At 31.5% G+C, this 20,184-nt stretch overlaps 1 protein-coding gene across 2 annotated transcripts; it reads right to left on the bottom strand.

The window, feature by feature from the left end:
• Positions 1-1,913: 1,913 nt before the first annotated feature.
• On the bottom strand, positions 1,914-20,184 carry LOC148612185 (rab-like protein 6). Of its 2 annotated transcripts, XM_088593415.1 has the most exons (16): positions 20,048-20,184; positions 17,306-17,453; positions 16,658-16,764; positions 15,822-15,947; positions 13,925-14,022; positions 13,117-13,257; positions 12,066-12,171; positions 11,100-11,203; positions 8,790-8,896; positions 8,102-8,359; positions 7,314-7,452; positions 5,935-6,568; positions 5,439-5,468; positions 3,967-4,009; positions 3,566-3,624; positions 1,914-2,590 (listed from the first exon to the last, which is right to left on the bottom strand). In XM_088593415.1, exons 2-16 carry the CDS (start codon positions 17,427-17,429, stop codon positions 2,438-2,440), a joined length of 2,229 nt encoding a protein of 742 aa, XP_088449541.1. In that variant the 5' UTR covers positions 17,430-17,453; positions 20,048-20,184; the 3' UTR covers positions 1,914-2,437. The 2 variants fall into 2 exon arrangements, with proteins under 2 accessions (XP_088449541.1, XP_088449542.1); XM_088593416.1 differs by lacking the exon at positions 5,439-5,468.

Genomic DNA, 20,184 nt, shown 5'->3' with positions numbered 1-20,184 from the left:
TTCCTTACCCTAGGTCTACCTCCTTAAATTAGCCTGGCAAAAAAACATCCAAGTGCAAGACTGACTAGAACTCACAATTAAATCTGTAACAGAAGACAGTAGTAAAAAAAACATCAACAGTGATGAAATGGCTGAGATGACTGAGAGTTACCCTGCTGTCAATCTAGCAATTTATAAAAGGGAGCCTGAATCGCTCACCTTCTTGCATTTTGCCTTTCCAAGGCAATAAATTAAACAAGAAGTTGTCCAACAATTTTGACTAAAGAAGTCTTTGGTAGGACTATCACAAGATCTTTTCAACAATTGAAAGTTTTTTCTAATCTATCATAATTTTCAAGATATTGACTGAAAACTATTAAAAAAACAGTCATTTTTCCCCTTTCAAGGGCAATAACTCTTACAAGGAGTCTAAACACTTTTGTAGTCCTAATAATATGGATCATTTCAGTTATTGAAAAAGTGACGGCAATAGCTCACGTGGCCTTTGGCCAGGTGAGCTAAAAAGGGGCAAGAGTGGTGATTCAAAAATTTATAAAGGGTCGTACCAAGCTATAATCTTTTCATTTTTACCCACATTTTGCATAAAATTAACAAAACTTTTCAAAAAGGGGGTTTTCAAACTCTGGAACACTCCCCTGGATCTTTATTTTCTGCACAAAACATGCAAAAAGACAAAATAAATCAATCTATGGATTAAATTTTGAATGAACATGAAAAAAAAAATACATGACCAGGTAACTGTGTTACGGAAGGCTTGGAAGATACCAAAACAAGGATCAAGATTACACAATGTTTTGGTGATATTTTATAAGTCGTACCTTATTATATTACATGAAAATAAACCGTAAAACCAGGTAACTGTGTAACTGGTTTGGGAAGTTACCAAAAAGTAAATTAAAAAAAAATTGCAAGGGTCATTCTTTAAAATGTTTTATTGACTAACGTTCGAATATTGGCGTAAATATGATCAAAACTGCCAATACAATACAATATACTAAATTCTGTCAATATGGGACATAGCCGTCCAATATGTCATATTGGACTAGTTAAAATCCATATTGGCTTGGCCAATACAAGGTTTTGGACTAGTTAGTCAATAAAGGTATAATTGCATAAGGTTTTCCATATTGACTGAGTTATTGGTCCTCGGCTAGCCATATTGGACTTTGGCTATGCCTCAATCCAATATTGCTAGCCTAGGACTAATATCTAAGCCAATATGGAAAATCACACGCAATAATACTATAATATACAGCTCTTAAATTTCAGTTGGGGCATTACAGGTTCAAAACTATGGCTAATTTAAATACCCTTGTCTTCTCAATTCTGTTTTGGTGATAATTGATATGTTATACATCATCATATACCTATACAGTAACAAGTTACTAATACTGTCTTCTTTCATATCAGTTGCATGATAAACTACTGCACTAAGTACATGATATGACCACTCCCTGTCATTGGTATTTAAACTTAAACAACTCTAAAGTGAAAAATCAGAAAAAAAAATAAATGAAGTTCCTTTCATGAAGATAAACATTTTACCAAAAACAACTTTTCAATAAAGACTCCAAAAGACTTTGAGGGTTGTATAATAATAATAATAATTGTATAATATATGGACAGTTGGACAGACAGTGGCATACCATAATGTGTCCATCACAAAACGAGCACATAAAACATACTGGTAGGTAGTCTTAAATGTTTAATAATTAAGTTCCGCAATCTTTAAATCTGGGTGTTCTTTTGCACCCATGACCATATTTTGGTTATTCACGATAACCAATTGATTATCCTATTTATTATATAGATTTCCTCCATTATTCATTGCTACTTTCAACATGAATTTTAAAGTTTGTGAATGGCAGGTTGATATTTGTGTTGTGACGTTTTTGCAGGAGAAAGTCCGAGAGTGAAATTACTGACTTTATTTTACAGTGTGAATTATCTTAAATTTTTACTACATTGGGAACATTTGGTAAATTGCTACTATCTATATAATAATGTTTCATTCTTTGTTAAATATTCACATTCATTTTGGAAAAAAAGTTTACTGAACGATAAAATAATTACTATTGCACCATATGAAATACATCAAGGTTACTGTAAGTACCTTAAATTGTAATTAATCCCAATCTTTACCTAAGGTATACTGGAGAAATAGCAACATATGTTTAGGACCAGTATGGAAATATGTTTATGAGCATGTAAAACATATGAAAGATGGTTTCAAAAATCATAAGAAAACATACTCTTTTCACAAGTGAAAAACAAAAATTATAAAATGCTTTTTTATGTTTTTCATGCTTGTTGTAAAATGTTCTTAATCCTCAACATATGTTTTTCAAGTTGATCCTGAACAAATGAAAATCTTTTCCAATGTTTACACAAAAAGAAGTTTTCATTGTTGATAATGTCAATAATGTCAACTTTTGTATCACAAAGATTCATAGCCAGCACTTGGTTTTGAGGGCACATCATTTAAAAAGTTTTCTAAATCTTCTTCATCTGTATCTTTTTTCTTTTTCTTTTTCTCCTTCTTTGTTCTACTTTTGTCCTTTTTCTTTGTCTTCTTCTTTTCTTCATCACCCTAAAATTATGCTATTTGTGAAAGGTAAAGAGCATAAGGACTACTGATATTTAAAAATAAAGGATAACCACATTGTTCACAAATTCTTCCACAATAATTATGTTCAATATCTAGTGGTTTTGAATAATAACAGTCTTTTTGTGAAATACAGATGAAGTTGACTACTGCCATGATGCTTATTAGAATTATCTGTTTTTAATATTTTGGAATTACTGACGGTCAATCACATCATTCACTAAACTATAAATCTATATTTTTTTTCTGAATTTGTAACAGAGCTTACTGTTTAAGATTCTTCATGCTACATGTTCTACTTTTCATAGTTTATCATAAAATAAAGAGCTGTGCTTTAAGCGCATGGTAATTGTCCTTATGCTTTTAATGAATGTATATGATCAACTAAATATACTGTGAGCTCTGTCAAATACCCACCCCCACCCCCACCCCTCAAAAAAAAGTAAATAAAAAATGCACAAAAAATTTGGCACTATCATAACAAAAGGTCTGTTTTCAACAATTTTTCAACAAATAAATTTCCTTTGCTGTTTTTGCCTTTTTTTTTAAGAGTAAAACTTTGTAACACGGAAAAGTAAAATTTGACATTTATACAAATCGAGAGGGAGCTTACTTCAATAGATATGAACAATTCACCAAAGTTTCATTTAAGTAGGTGAAAGTGTTTTTGAGTTATTCACTTATTGCCCGAAAACTTGAAAATTCACCCTTTTTTAAGTACAAAAATTCATAACATGCAAACGAAAAAATCTGAAATTGATAAAAATCGAAAGGGAGCTTACATCAATACTCACAATAGATATGAACAATTCACCAAAGTTTCATAAAAGTTGGTGAAAGTGTTTTTGAGTTATTGTCTGAAGTGTTGATGACGGATGGACAGACGGACAGATGGACAAAAAAATGAATATGAAAACCTCATGAACATTTTCCTGGTCGCACCTTCTGAAGACTACTTACCGAGTCCTCTTTTTTCTTCTTTTTCTTTTTCTTAGTTGACTCAGTGCCTGATATCTCACCTATCAAAATATCATTTGATTTTTTATTATTTGAAGTAGCAATAAAATACCTACGTTTGCAAGTGGGAGCTAGAATAAAATCAAATACCCTAAAAACTGTATGGCTTTAAATAAATTATTAGTTTTGTGTAAATTATAACATTTGGATTTGACTGACATCATTGGAAAAAAGAGTCAATTCTTAAGTCCAATATAAATTTTGTTTCCATAAGAAAGGGATCAATAGGGACAGTCAGAAATCTATTCTAACTTATTGTGACCCCCCCTTAAACCAGCTTTCCATTCCCTCATTCCTAGGTTACTGTCTAACCCCTGTCTACAGACTAGTGTAAATGTACTTACTTTTGACTTTTGATTTATGACTTTTGCTCTCATCCACAGCACTCTAAAAAGGTTAAAAAAAAACATCAATATTAACATACTGTACCATTAAGAACATGGGATGCATTAGTGTAATTATAAGATAAGATATTTTATCTAATTGAAACCAAAGGAAATAAATATACAAGTATATATAAGTATATCAAAATATATATACAAAAATGTACCTTCTAATATTTCCACTACTGTCTTTTTTTACATTACTATATTTACACATGTACCAACATGCATGTATCTTCTAATTATGCACGCTACATATTATTAATAACATAAACCCTAAGCAACTCACAACATGCTTTAAAATTATGTGGTAGTGAAAGAACTAAATCTCATTGTGTATAGTTTAAAACTAATCTTATTTTCAACAGATAATTCAGTATATGATTTTAAAATGTTCAGTGAAGTAAACAATTATTCATTAAAGCTGGCCAACTACTGTTTAGCAGTGTACTGCAATGGATGGTGCTGGAAAGGAAAAAGGCATAACATCAAGGTCTTGACAAATGGTTCAAATATACTAGTAAAATTTCGTTTGGTTCACTCGATTATTCCAAGTTATAAGAAGAAGAAAATTTTATAGACAACTTGGTAGCCCTACCAAGTACTCTTTAAGTACTGCAAAATATGTTGGCAACAGTAAAACCATAGATTGAATGTTGAATGTTGAATTAAAGTAAGTTATCCGATTATATCTATAATTAGCAGGGAAAATTCACATGTCATTAGGAATTTAAAATTTGGTTTTAACTTTTATTTCAATATTTCCCCCCCCCCCCGAAAAAAAACCAAAACATAACAAAACCAAATTTGGCACCACCAGATCTTTCGCTGTTAACATGATCAATTAAGTTTTGGAGGTAAATGAAAAGGAGTGCTTATTTCAGCTAATTGGTCATATCTCTATTCTCCATAAAGTAGACCTCACCATTTTCATAACTGAATATATTCTTACAGACGTGCCAGCTAATTTTATTCAAATTTGTACATTTTTTGTACAGGAGATGACAAAAAATCTACTGGAAGGAAAAATCTGAGAGTGAGAACTACTTTTTGACCAGTAGTCATGTCTTGATCTAACTAATGTGTTTTTCTAATTTACTAATAAACTGTTAAAATTGGTTGGAATTGATTAGTAATTGATACGACCAGGCTTTGCTACAATACATGCAGTTAGTATTTCCATACTCTCTATTTCAATAAATCTTTTCTTCAACAAAAAAGAGAAGTCGAATAGGATTGGAAAAAAAAAACAAAAACAAAAATTACTGTAATTTATTTTTTTCCTTCATTATATTTGTCCACTTAATGAAAATATGAAAAGTCTGTATAAAGTTAACTACATGCCAATGTAATTAACCCTATCTGCTTTTTCCCCATTATAATTAACTAATTAGTTCCCAATGTCCCATATTTCCCACATTTAGCATATTTACCAAGTCTGATTCCATTTTTGCAAGTTGTTTCTGATTAAAATCATAATAACTATTAAAATACAGTACATATACAAAGGAATTGCATGTTTCTGACTAAACAGATTTGAAAAATATTTTTGTCATTTGAACTATACTATAAACCATACATGTACCTCTAAATAGTTTTTAAGTTATCGTCTATCATTTAATAGTCTACACTACATTCATACAGATAAATAAAATGAATTGAATATCAGTTCATATGGTTGATGATCAATTTTTTTTACAATTTGCATTGATTGAGAATCTAATACAGAATGAATACTTTACAAACAAAACAATCCATTTCTCTATTTCTCGGAACCATAATATGCTTTGATTTCCTTAGAATGCCTCTTACTCTTGAATAGTTGATTATGATAATGAAATTTCATTCCTTTTGCTCAAGAATATTGACTACGTTGAAAACCAAATGAGTTGTCCAGTGACGATTTCACCAACCTAGGAAATAACTGACCTTTTTTTCTAACTCATCCAACCAATCACCAAAGTCAGGCTGTTGAGCAATATTGGATTCCCCATTTACAGCAGGATCAGACAAAACATCTTCAACTACATTATCAACAACCTTATTGGTCCCTTCATCTTCACTGATATCTTCATCCACGGCAACAGTCACTGTTGGCTGAGCATCATCTTCTTCAATGTCAGAAACATCAGCTATTACAGCCACTTCAATATTTTCATTGTCATCTACGTCAGAGTTGTCTAAAGCCACTGCAACTTGTGTGTTTTGAGTTTCTCCTTTATTATCTGATTCATCTTTAGTTACTGGAATGTCATCATCTGAATCACTATCCTGAATTTCATTAACTTTTGGTTCTTTATCACTAGAATGCTTGCTGACTGATTCTGTTGTATGTTTAAAATCTGAGTTAGTAGAATGTTTTTGATCTGAATCAATGGAAAGCTTCCCACTTGAATCAGAACTTACAGTCCTTTGAACATTCGATTTAGAAGGTACTAAATCACTATCATTGTCTAAGTCACTGTCATCACTAGCGACTTGAGGATGCTGAGTTTGTGTGAAATCATCATCTGAATCAAAATCGTCCTGAAACCCTGCCACCATAGGGTTTCCTTCCTCTTCACTGGAAACAGAAACTCAAATACATATATGCATAACATTATACCATTTGAATCTTACAGTCATCCCAATCTTACCCAATAGTGAAAATTAAGATCTGTGTAATTTAATCAAACATCATTTTTACTACCATTTTAGCCACAAACTTTAAACCAACTCTATTTTCACATGATTGTACACCATCATTATGACTGACCTGCATGCTTATTGACCATCCTAACCAAGCCCATAATTTTAACAATTTTTTCATAATCTATTTTTTTTCACAAGTTGTTTTCTGTTATGCATGTTTTTTTTTTCAAATCTCTAAGGCATTTTTAAATCTCTAGACCATTTTTATAAAGAGAGGGGGTTGATAAAATTAAATGATTCCAAATTTGAGCAAAAGATTTTTTTATTTCTCAGCCATGGACAGAAAAATAGTATGATTCAGTGTATTTCCCCCATAACTTCACAATGTAGATATTTTCAAATAAAAATTTCTGACTTCGGCTGCAGCTGGAAAAAAAAGCATTACTTTAGAGCTCGTGCAATATTTTTTTTTCTAATTCAACATAAAATCCCAGCCCCCTCCTCTCGAGAAGAAAATGGTGTGTGCCTTAATGAATGGAACACATTTTGATCATTTAATCAGTACAGTATCAGTCTGTGCAATTTTTAGATGACTGATAAAGTTCTTGGTGGGTGTTTGTAGATGATATTTTAATAGTGTATTTTCTATGATAATAACAGGTTAAAGAGATATAAACCTATCACTGTCTTCCGTATTTTTTATCTTTCCTGGATCTTTCGTATCTTTGGAATCATCCAGAAAACTAGCATCAATGTCCCCTCCATCTGGAATGAACTCATCCACACTTGTAACTGGGACATCCTCTTTTACTGCCTCTGAAATATGTTTGTTTGTTTGTTTGTTGGGGTTTAATGTCCGAGCAGAAATATTTCAGCTATAATGTGATACAACTTATCATTGTGATGAAGGGAAAACATTCTCATTTTCTCAGTCTTTGAAACTGGGACCAGCCCACCAGCCAATGCTGGTAAAAATAGCAGCAGGCTTGCAAAAATTTTGCTTCCAAGCCAATGTATCCTTTATAAAAAATCCTTTTCAGATTAATAGTAGGGGCTTGTATCTGAAATTTAGATGGCAAAGACTGTTTTCTAAACACTGCCCTTTGTAAAATGTTCGTAGCAGTTCAATTTTTCATTTTTTGGTTCTCAGTTAGACCTGTTAGGTGAAAATAAAGTTGTTGTGAATAATTTATATAGTTCTACTAACAATCCTGAATTCAAAACTATATGAAAGCAGATTAATTGGGAAACTACAAAAAAAACAAACAAAAACAAAAACAAAACAGAACTTTTTTTTTAACAATTTATGGTGCAATGAAGTCAAAATCATCTACTAAATTTTTTTTCAAATAATCAAAATAAAACATGTCTCAGAATTTACAGTGCAGACAACAGTATGTTCATCTTATCAATTATCACTTTTGTATACCTTGTGAAATAAGCATTCAGTAAATTCTTTATGTACCTTTAGCAACTTTACTTTCCACAGGTTGTTCTTTACTTTTGAAGAGCCTAGAGAAGAAGCCTTGTTTCTGCTCTGGTTCCTGAGGTTTATGGATTGGCTTTGGAGCTGGTGGCTCTTGAACAGGCTTGGAAAGCTTCTCATTTGGTATGCTGGCTGGTGGGGTAGCTTCGGGTATCGCTGGTGTATTAGATTCTGATTTACTTGCAGTTACTGGTATAGATGTATGTTGAAGGGCTGGCATAGATATTGATTTTGGCACTGAAAATGATGGGACATTTCATTTCAGTAAAACTGTCCATTTTTTTCATTGAAAATTTAGCCATGATAGGGGTTAATAAAATACCTTTTCAGAACTGAATATATATAAAGTTTCTATATTGGAATATTGCACAAAACTAAATAAAAAATATATGTGTCTTAACCCCTCCATCCCTCACATGTCTAACTAGAATAGACCTAAGACTTTACCCTAAGAAACTTTCACCAAAGTTTGATTTGGCTATTCTCATGGTGACACTTGTAATGCTAATATTTTCTTCAAACAATTGAAAGTTAAGACTGTTGAAAAGTAGATAACCTACAAAGAAGCTGACCCAACATTTTCCATATTTACAGTACTATAAAAGCTACAAACAGCATCCTTTTATTTCTTTCATAAATCAAAATTAAATGAAATTTAAATACTTACCTTTTACAACTTTTTCGGCAACAACTTCATGTTTGTGATTAGATGTTGATGGCTCAGCTCCATCCCCCTTTTCCTGCTTACGCTTATTGCTAATGTTGTCTATGAACCTGTTAAAGTAAGACTAACTAAAATAATTACTTGTTTTTAACTTAGTTCTCAGACCCTTCCTTGCTTCTTTCAGAGGTTCTTAAAACTACCCATATTACAATATCAATTAAATATAACAAACAATAAATCTGTGAGTGATGGCTCACTAGTGATATCCCTTGCTTTCATTCACGATATAAAGAAAATAAACAAAGTTCTTGGTAAACAGAAAGTTGTTGTCAAATTTTTCCAAAAATGAATCCCACTATATGATGAGTAGTCTGATGAAAATTTAAACTTGCAAAAAATATAAAGTAAAAAAATAAACGATGTCTCTGGTAAACAGGAATTTGTTGATGATGTCTCTGGTAAACAGGAATTTGTTGTCCAATTTTTCCAAAAAAAAATATCCCATGATATGGCATACCTACAGGAAGAATGTGTTAACATTTCAAGCTGCTGTGATAAGTAGTTGCTGAGAAAACTGACAGAAAAAGGTGTTACCGAAACAAGGACAAAGGTATACTCTTTCAGAGCAGGGGTATAAAAAAAGCACACATCTATCATCATTTTTGTGTGGCAATAGTCAGTTATCATATTCTTTGGACGGAAGCTATAAAAACCTGTTTATATAACTGTAATCTGAATATTTATGGGTTCAACTGTAGTGTTAACTAAAACATAGTGTGATCTTTCACTCTTAATTACATGTATCTGCATTATTTAAAATGTTCCTTGACTTTCTAGAGAAATTATTCATTCAATAGTGATGGAAAAAAATCTGTGATGTATCATTTTTGAAATATGGCGGTGGGGGGGAGGGGGGAGAGGTTTTGCTTTAATGGAACTTTTTCAATAAGTTCTCTCAAATAAAAATTAAAATAACTATTTGTATTGAGGATATTTTTACCGATATTTCTTGATCATAAACAAAGCAAAAATAATCTGACAATAGTTATTTCTACATTTACTGTCACTTCAGAATACAATCGCTAACCAATCATATTTTGATTAGAAGAAAAAAATATTGCTGATCACTACGACAGTGTATAAATAACAAGTACTATCTTTAAAAAAGATAGCTGATGCATATTCTCGCTTTAATACCCAAAACTGATTAAAAACTCAAATATTTTATTGGTTCAACAAGTAAACTGTTTCCAATTATTCAAATTATAAAAGATAACTCAATAAATAAAAGTGATCGAAAATATCAAGGACACCGATGCCCCCCATGGAGCCTTAAATTTCATGGTTGCAATCACAGTTGTCCAATGAAATGCAAGGTTGTAAGCTACATTGATTAGGTTGCTATGGTTAAGCATCATGAATGTCACATGATGTCATTGCGAACTCAATACCGACTGTGTCGGAAAAACATTAATATCCTAAAAAAATATTTAGACAATTAAATGACCAAAGAGCCACTATTAAATTGACAAACTACATAATTAATAAAACAAGGACAATTTTACAAAGAAACTGGTATAATCAGATGTAAACTAGAAAAACTGTGAGCAAAGCTCACTTAGTGATACCCCCTGCTTCCCTATCCAGAAACCATATAGAGTACCCCACAGGTGATTTAAACATTCAGATGGGAAAACAAAATTGAAGGTGAACATTGACTTCACAAAATAAAGAATCTGTGAAATTTTCATCAAATTCCATTTAGCGGTTTTCAGAAAAGTTGCGAATAAGAAGAGAATCCCCCTTGATTGAAAATGACCAAGTCCACATCTTGCATCAGGAAACCCAAAAAGTCATTCAGATGGGGAAAAAAAAGATGTGGTGCACAATGGCATTATGTAATAATAAATCTTTAAAAGTTGCATCTAATTTCATTCAGCGGTTTCAGAGAAGTTGCGGATTAGAAGAGAGTTCCCCCTTTTGTCAACAGATGACAAAGTCCATATTTTGCATCAGGAAGCCCCAAAAGTCATTCAGAAGGGAAAACAAAACAGGAGGTCACAATAGCATTATGTAATAAAGAATCTGTTAAAGTTTAATCAAATTCCAAACAGCAGTTACAGAGGAGTTGCAGATTAGAACAGGGGATGGACGAATGGGCGAACAGACACCATGTTCACTATATACTCCTATTTTTCAAGTGGGGATATAATAAACAGTCAAAAAGAATCATCATAGAAAAATCCAGATTTGGAAAACTGGAAATCCTCTAAATGGTAAAAGAAACTTATTCTTGTTAAAAATCTTTCTTACACATCATAGTTTTGTTCCTCTGATTCTTCATGGATATCTAACTCTTCTAATGTTGATGACATGTCCACAGCATTAACTTCTAGTTGTTTGAGCAAAGATTCTCTCTACAAAATTTAAACAGATTAAGTACCAGTCAACATAAAATTCAGACATTGCTAATGGTAAAGTGATTCATGGTGAAGAGGAACCCACCAAACAAATGATGCTTTTTCAGTCTACATATGTTATACTTTCACATAATGATAATCATTTCTCCATTCAAATCTACACATTTTAGAAAATCATACATTCATCTCTCACTGAAATCAGCCAAATGGAACCAAATTAAGAAAGATAACTCTTTCTGAGTGCCAATTTCATGTACAATCTATATGCATTTTATCTCAGAAGCGCAACACCCAAATGAAAAACTATCACTGGTTAAGTGGTCAGTAACTGATTCTGAAAAAGAAATTAAACTGAATTTGGTGGGTTTTCGACATGCATAATCACCTCCTGTCTGATTTTTATAAAGACTGCTACTTAAAACCTTCAAATTTAAAACAGGATCCTGAGGGCATATAAAAATGTAGCATTACAAATGTTCCCTATTTGTCAAAGCAAGAACTAACATATAAGGGCAATTAGTCCATCCAAAAAGTTTACAGTATGTCAAAGTAAATACAGGTAAGGCCAAAAAATAATATGTCTGTTTCCTGCTACCCTACCTATCCAATTCAAGATCACTAAGTTAATTTATCAATCTGAAAATCTTTGTTGGATAAGAGAAATAAAAATGTTATAAAGATGAGTCTTGATTCCATAAAAAGTTCATAATACTGCGAACATTGGAATGGCTGAAACATAACAATTCATATAAGAATGAAATTGATAATATCTGTGAGCGATTAACTTCCAATGGTGTCTATATTCTAATATATAGTGAGATATTAATAAAATACTGCATAGTGCAACGACATGGAGTACCTGTAACTGAAGATATGGAAGATTGAAGAATTTGTGAAGATATCTCAGACCAAAACCATTACACATGGAAGACTCTGCATATCTAACCTGTGCTGAACCTTCTGGTCTGCAATTATATTAAATGTACTAAGATAAAAGCATGAAAAATAATACTACCACACTATACATGTATGTTTTTAATTTTCTAATAAATCGTAGTCTCTTGTTTACTGAAATCAGATTTCATGGATAAAAGGAGCTTCTATCATCTTATACATAATGTACTCCACTATCATATTCATACCGGTACTTTAATAAATTTGATATCTGATATCTTCATGCTTCAAAGTAACTCATAAAAGTATGTAATAGTTTGAACAAAGGGGCCTTATTTCATGATTAAAATGCTGATCTTGCTTGATAAGTTTTGTTTTCATTTGCAGGGAAGTGTTTTTTTTTTGTGTCAAATAATTGATATCTATTGCAATGTAATTGCCTGGTACCTGTACTGCTATACATCATATCACAAATACCAGATATGATAATGTTAATTTAGAAACTAAAATCTACATATCTGATTAGGATTTTGACTTTAAAGATCAAATTCAATGATATATTTAACATACCAATAAAATTCCAGTTTCAGAAATAACAACAATTCCTTGTTGCAAATTTTAGTCATTGCAATAACAAACAAGTCACATTTTTGCAATAATGAAAACATTGCAATAATTTTTAAATTTACAGTATTCTATAATAAAAAGTCAAATTGTGTTTTTGTTCCCTAAATGGTTGTATTTCAATGTATCAGTTCTGTGACTTTTTTTTTCTTTAGTGAAAACCTCCTTGGTTTCTGAAGTTTGCATTAGTTAATGGGTATTTAAATTTTGAGCTTGTAATTACTGTCTTTAATGGAAATTTCACGTTTGCAATAGGACTATTAATCTGTAGTTGAATGAACCATAAAAAAACACAAAAATTAAAAACCCCACAAAAAATAGTTTGCCCATTGTAGAATGTTTCAAAACTCATTAGAGACATTGCTTTGAAATAATACAACATTTTAACCAACCTGTCATAATGATGACAGAAATAGCGGGCCTTGTCTTCTGCAACTGTCCGATGGTGTCCCATATCTCTATGGTTACCAAGAACTAAAACTGGAATGTGCTCTGGAACTTTCTCTACCTCTCTTTCAATGTAGGTAAAGGTCCTGTGCAAGAAAGGATATAATGTAAAAATTATATAATTTTGATTTCAAGAAAAACATCTTTTTTTAAGTTGCTAACCAGCACATCCCTCTTCAATTATATCACTATTTATTTCTCCTATTAAATGAGTGACTATCAGAGTAAGATTAACGATACTCAAATATCCAGAAAGTGCATAGAGACTGGATTGTGCCATCTCATTATAATATATACTGCAACTGTTCTATTTGAGCAGTCAAAATCCATTGACCATATACATGTATTTACAAGTGATATATAGTCACTGACTGAATATAACTTTCTGTTGGGACATTAAAAACTTTACAATGTTTTGAAGTTGCAAGGACATTGTCCGCTTCATTTTCCGTTTAAATTTTGTTGCATTAAAGACACACACATAAAATTAAAAATGAACAGCCTGGCATTTTCCCGCAGTTCCAAGTCTCATCCATAAATCAATTTTATGAGAAGTTAGTGCACTGCAATTGTCTATACATGCCCAGGATTTAATGTATAAGTAAATAACTCAGGAAAACTTATCCCATCATCTTTGTTATATTGGAGGACAAAAATGCAATGTTTTCTATTTTCAGCTTTATAAGACGTTACTTTTTTCCAGATTAAATACTTGACTCTCTTATATCAGACATTATAAGAACAACATCATACCACTGTTTAGTAATATCATACACCATAATAACACCGTGACAACCTTTGTACACATCCATAAATTCTGCATCTAAACACGGCTCTTCTGGAGGTGGCTCCTGTGGTAAAATCAAAGTGCAGTCAGCACAGGGGGTTTGGATTCTTGTGAAAACTGTAGCATGAACAAACTTTAAAAGATTTTGTGATGTAAAATACAACTACAATCATACAGTTGCATTTCCCATATTATTTAGAACTGCTTTTTTTTGTAATATGTATAAACGGAATGTCAATCACATATTTCTAACATAAAAACTGTAATCAAAAGTTAAACAGTATCCAACTCCACCCACACATTTACAAATTTTGTTCTTTTTTACCCTTTTCCCAATTTTTTTAAACCTGTCCAAAATTAATTTGCAATCACATTCAAAAGTACTTAAACAGAGTATTATCCTACACTTTAATATACTCAAATGGAACTAATTTCAGCTTAAGAATCAATATATGATTTTTAAAACTAGACACTTTTTATCAATTTAAATCTTCTTGCCAATTTTACTTGGTTAAAATTACTGCTCTTCACTTCCTGTTTATTTATCATAAAATATTGATGATAAGATGGAGATTGGACTGATAATTGTATTAAATGGAACATGCTAAGTATATATAATGCTTCTTGACACTTTACTACAAGAACTTCATTCCGTAAAAGCTAATTTATTACTAAACATCCAAAAAGGAGTCCCTAAAAACTTCTGTTCAATTTTGAAGACTAGATCTTAATTTTATTTGCAGAAATAATAGAATATTATTGAGCCGAATAATTGCCAGAAACATATTAACAGGTTATGAAAGATGTAATAAATAATATAAAAGAATTACATTTGGACTATATTTTTGTGTAGTGTTCAGAAACAGTAGGGAAGTTCCAGTTATGAACTGGTGACATAATTTTTTTGGATAAATGAAAAATCCAAAAATACAACTTGTTGACTCAAAAGGCATATGACTAAGTCACTGTGAAATGATAAATTTTTGTCATTATAATGAATAAGGAAAATTATTTTCCAATTCTAAGCCTGTGATTAAAAATGCATGTGACTTTTTCAGGGAGAGTTCCGCCATCATTTAACACTTTCCAAGGTTTCTATAGATTTCATAGGAGAAACTGATTTTCCTTAAGCCTATTCTTGATTTAAATTATTATCCAGTCTCAATGATGAATTTAAGATTTCAACATGCTCGCTAAAGCTCACATGTTGAATTTTAATTCTACCATATCGAGTGGTAAAAAATGATTTAAACTACTCTTTAATGAAGGAAAATTAATATATATATTTTTTAAAATACTGTTGCAAAAATTATAAAAAAGCCATAGTAAATGCAAGCATTAACTGCCTTATTTACAGTTCATTATAAATTTCAAAGACAATGCGTATGTGTACAGTTTAATATATGACTTTCATGTTTAAATTGATAAATCTATTTTTTTTATTGTTGTTATACTTTAGCTATTTACATATTTACTGATCAATGAGCTACATAATTTCATGTTTAATGATCAACTGACAGTGTCTCTAGTACATATTGTAGAATAGAAACGACATGAAGCAAAAGTTAAAAAAAGTCACAATGAACACTGACATAATCATGGTGTATAAATTTCTGATAAAATGAATTTTTGATGTGCCTTGTCATTTTTGTAGTGGTACCCTTACATATTCTATTGACATATAATACCTAATGCTTCCTTACATGAATTAGTGTAAAACTGATTGAAGCTGAGAAGTAGTATTTGACATGACATCAAAGATCAACTGTAATACCATTAAAGTATCAGTCAAAAGGAGTTCAGAATATTGAGCTGTTGGATTAGACAGGTTCCATTGTAATATTTATCTTTCTAAATTCAAACCTTAGCATTATTATCCAGTTTGAGTCCTTCCGATTTCTTCCTTTTCTTTCCTTTATCCACGACATCCCATATTTCCACTTTTACTACATCGTCTGTTGTTTTATAATTCCACTGGATATTAGCTACCTACAAGAATACATCTACTTGTAATATGATTTTAGGCTATGCCCATGATTGACAGAACTCATTCAGTGTTTACGGTGCACTGCCATGTTGCTATGGGCAAAGTCTCATTCAGTGAGGAGAATGTGTGAGACTTTGTTCTGGGAAAGCTTAATACACTTCTACACAGCCAATAATTTCCAAATTACTATTGAATAAATACATAGATATAAAAGCATATCTATTGAAGTAGTCAAAGACAAAACAGTGTCTCTGCCCTTCCGCAATTGCCTCCTTCCGTATAGAAGCATTTTGTCACTTCTGTCAAAATATTTTTTAGCCATTCATACATAGTTCTGGTCTTACACTCTACAATGTACATATATAGGACATCACTGATGTTCTGTCCATATAAAAATATGTACTGGTACTGCATTTTCTTTTTCAAAATTAAAAAAAGTCATACATTTGAAAAAACTTCTCAGGGCATACATGTACTAATAGAGCTTATGTAAATTATCAATGTCATATACATGTAAACAACTCTTCAAAGTAAAATTTTTCTTTTAATTAAAAAAAAAACCTACAAAATTTCAAGTGAATCTGTTAACAAATATTATGTAATGAAGCTAATCCACTAACTATTATATGTACTAGTTAGTGAAACTAACCATTGTATGTCCCTTAATGCAAGCCCAAATATGTTTTGTTATGTTAAAAAAGAGTGCTCATACCTGAATTTCATCTGTTGGCATATACTCCTCTTTGAACTTTTCACCTTGTAGACGATGAAATAGACATGTCTTCCCCACGTTCCTGTCACCTCTTATAACTATCTTCACTGAAAGTTAATCATAGAAAATTCATTATTTAAGCACTACATTTTGAATGTTCTAAAGATTAATAAGGATTTTATACCTCTGTTTAACTTGCACGTTTCCTCTCCTTCTTCATTTACCACAGACATAACATTTTATGAACTACTCAGCAGGTGTTTCTCGAAAACCAAATGACGCTTACCCTACCAAAGCACCTGGTCCATCCTTTGATAATATACCTTTTGATTACTGTTAAAATCCTGGTTCCCTTGATTTCCCTTTAAATAACTTCCAGTATTCTCCCTGAGTTCAACATTCAAAACTTGTACTTATTTCTTGACAGATTTACTTAATCTACACTAAGTAAATCTTAATCAATATGTTGAATGGAGATTAAAAGGTTCATTTGACTAATCAAACTGCAGTCATCTTAACTTATAGGGTGTACACGTTTTTCTAATACATGTCTCTTTTTTTTTATTTCAGACACTTTCATAGGTATAAATACAATGTACATGTATATACAAAGCAGAGATAAAAATCTAAATGTGTATTGATCCTTACTGTTGTACTGGACACCTCTTGCAAACCTCCTTTGAAGCTGTGCTCCCATTGTTTGGAGTCCAGCTGGTGTTGCTTTCTGTGCAGGGGCATCCTGGTTCCCAAGGAGTTTCTTGAATATTGACATTTTCTTTTTTCACTGCATTTATTACTGAAAGTAGACATGAAAATATCTAAGACATGTCTACTGTAAACAGCGTTTGGACCTGTAATGCAAAAAATTTAACTGTCATGAATATTATTTTCGTAAAAATTTTAATTCTATTTGTGGAACAATCATAAGTTCAAAACTGTGAAAGTAGGTTGATCTCTATTACAGAGGCAAAAAAACGGCACGAAAAATTCCCAGTTTGTCACTAGACTAAATTAGCTCTTACAATACCACTACAAACGTCTTTTGCTGAAGATATTATCTTTAATCAGACTTATCAAAATAATGTATACAATTTTAAAGTACAAGAAATAATTCATGTATAATCTACATAATTTCAAATCTGTGGTAAACACAACTTTTAAAAATTGTCCATTGACAGTTACGATAATAACAGTCTGACAGGAAATTAAACTTGTAATACCAAGAGTAATACAAAGCAAAGATCTTTTTTAGTTTCATATCTTTAACTAACAACATTAAAATGTTTTCAACTTGCACTTTAAGGTTTTGTTAAATTATGAAGAAAATAAATCCTAGCTGTAAAACTGTAAACAGCATTATTTTGTTTTTAATATCAATATGTTCAACTTCGTCCTCTTACAGGTTACACCTAACTCATATTAATTACATAATTCACATGTACATTGTACATGTATGTATATGCATGAAGACAAATCAGAACATTCTAAGATAAGGGTACTGCCATCCAAATAACTTGCCTTACATGTTACTGTATATGGGATTTTGGAATAAAGTCCAGCCTGGTGCAAGTGACAAGTTTTTTCTGCACTATACCAAAGAAATACCAAACATTGCTAATGGTTATGAACTAAGCATGAGTGCCAACTTGACTGAATATTTGGTCAGACTTCTGATGAGATTGATGTTCAGTAAGAGCTGTCAGTAGACATAATGTACATGTACTAAAAGAATATGATACATGTAGATACATGTATAAAGTCTCTGAACTGTACGATGGATGTATGGTTTTTTCTATTACCTAATAGCAGTTATTATATTTTTCATAATTTTGCGTATCACTTATTTTTTTCTGTTTGAAGCTGGTTGCTTTAAGTCTTTTATACACTTCTTAAAGGAGCATTACAAGTAATGGTTTTATTATCAATTGGGTCTACTATGCTTACACGTGTACATGTACATCAATGTCAGTATTTCATTATCATGCATGCTTTTTTACAAGCAATTTTCTTTTCTATTTATTTACCAATTTTCCCCCAAAAAAGTCACATGGCAATTGGATAAGTGTAAACAAAAGTCAATTTGTCAATTCTAGCACTTTAAAGTATTTCAGTCACTACCTGATTGAAATAAACATTGTTTGGGAAATAGGAAAAATTCTTTTATCAGGTACAAGTAAATCAGTTTCTGAATCCAGAATATGATTTAACAAGACTGTCAAGTCTTCTTACAGGATAGGAGACTCAATTAAATTCTAGCCAGTACTGAATACAATTTTTCAATATATTTACTATATGGTTATATAGATTTTTGCTTAAATCAGCCAGCCCTGCCAAAAAATAGCTAGTCTCAGGCAGGCGGGCAGGCTACTATTTCTAACTCTGGAGTCTTCAACATTGATTTTAGCCACTTGCACATGATGGGGTAGATTGTTTATTTAACAAAAAAATCTTAATTGGATATTCTGATTTAATGTTCACAGTTCAAAACAGAATTCATATGTTTAAAAGAAAAAAAAACTTTGGCAATAGTTCATGTGCATAACAGGGATAAGACCATGTCCTTTCTGGATTATTTTACTGTGCCTAAAGATGTGAAAAAAAAACCACAGTGTAAATATATTTACTTTACCAATGTAATCATAAATTTAATCAATTGATTTAATTTAATTGTACATTTGGTAAAGTAATTGTAATTTAATCAATTACTTTGAAAATAATAAGCGAGCAAATCTCACCCTTAAATTTATTGAAATATGTCTAAAAATTCATCATACTGACACATGAGAACCTTTTGACCAAGCAAAACACTACATGTACATATGGGTACATTAAAGCTTCAGCATTGTATAAATGCAGGTTGGACAAAATGTTTAAAAGAAGTCTACGTTATGTTTCAAAAATACTTCAGGTTGGAAGGATCCTGATAAAACCCTGCAATCTAAGCCAAACCTGGAACAGTTCTTCCAATAATTTTACAAATATTTGGAATGCTCTTTGCCATTTCTCACTTATTATTGATGAAAAAATCCTTAAAAAAAATTGGTGAAATGATTAATGGCATGAAGTCTTATTTGTTGAAAAGGGAACCAGATACTTTTTCTTCTGACTTTGCTTGCACTTACATTGTGTACGACCATTCCCTTCCTCGCATTTGAAACCCATCTCTGACCAGAAGAGCTAGTCAGTCCAGTTCAAGGGTAAAAAAAAGTCACATTAGCTTTACTTAACCACAGGCAACAGAAGAAGTTACTGACTTATCTACAAAGTCGCAAAGCTAAAGGTTCAAAGGTGTGTACAAAAACAAGAACTATAGTGGTGAAGATGATCCTAGACATCAACGAATAACTCTAGTCTCTAGTTAAAACACGATACAGAGCCGAAATTTCTTACAATTGATTGTCTTCTTATATTTGCATTATAGTTTCAATCATCGTGTGCTGACATTGTAGTCTCGTCTTACAATTACAGATATGTTTCTCCAGGGGATGATTTCTCAGTGTTTCAACTTGGCAAATATCAATACCGGA

This window comes from Perna viridis, chromosome 7, assembly GCF_037379345.1.
Source record: "Perna viridis isolate PV_CMFRI_1.1 ecotype Kerala chromosome 7, ASM3737934v1, whole genome shotgun sequence".
Lineage (NCBI taxonomy): Eukaryota > Metazoa > Mollusca > Bivalvia > Mytilida > Mytilidae > Perna > Perna viridis.
Note: the sequence above shows the minus strand (reverse complement) of the source record. Positions and strands in the feature narration are given on the sequence as shown.

Coding starts and splice junctions, on each gene's coding strand:
- LOC148612185 (XM_088593415.1), bottom strand. CDS start 17,429: ATGTCAATATTCAAGAAACTCCTTGGGAACCAGGATGCCCCTGCACAG. Junction 5,469..5,934: donor TGGATGAGTTAGAAAAAAAG/GTCAGTTATTTC, acceptor GATTTTAATCAG/AAACAACTTGCAAAAATGGA. Junction 3,625..3,966: donor TCATAAATCAAAAGTCAAAA/GTAAGTACATTT, acceptor ATATTTTGATAG/GTGAGATATCAGGCACTGAG.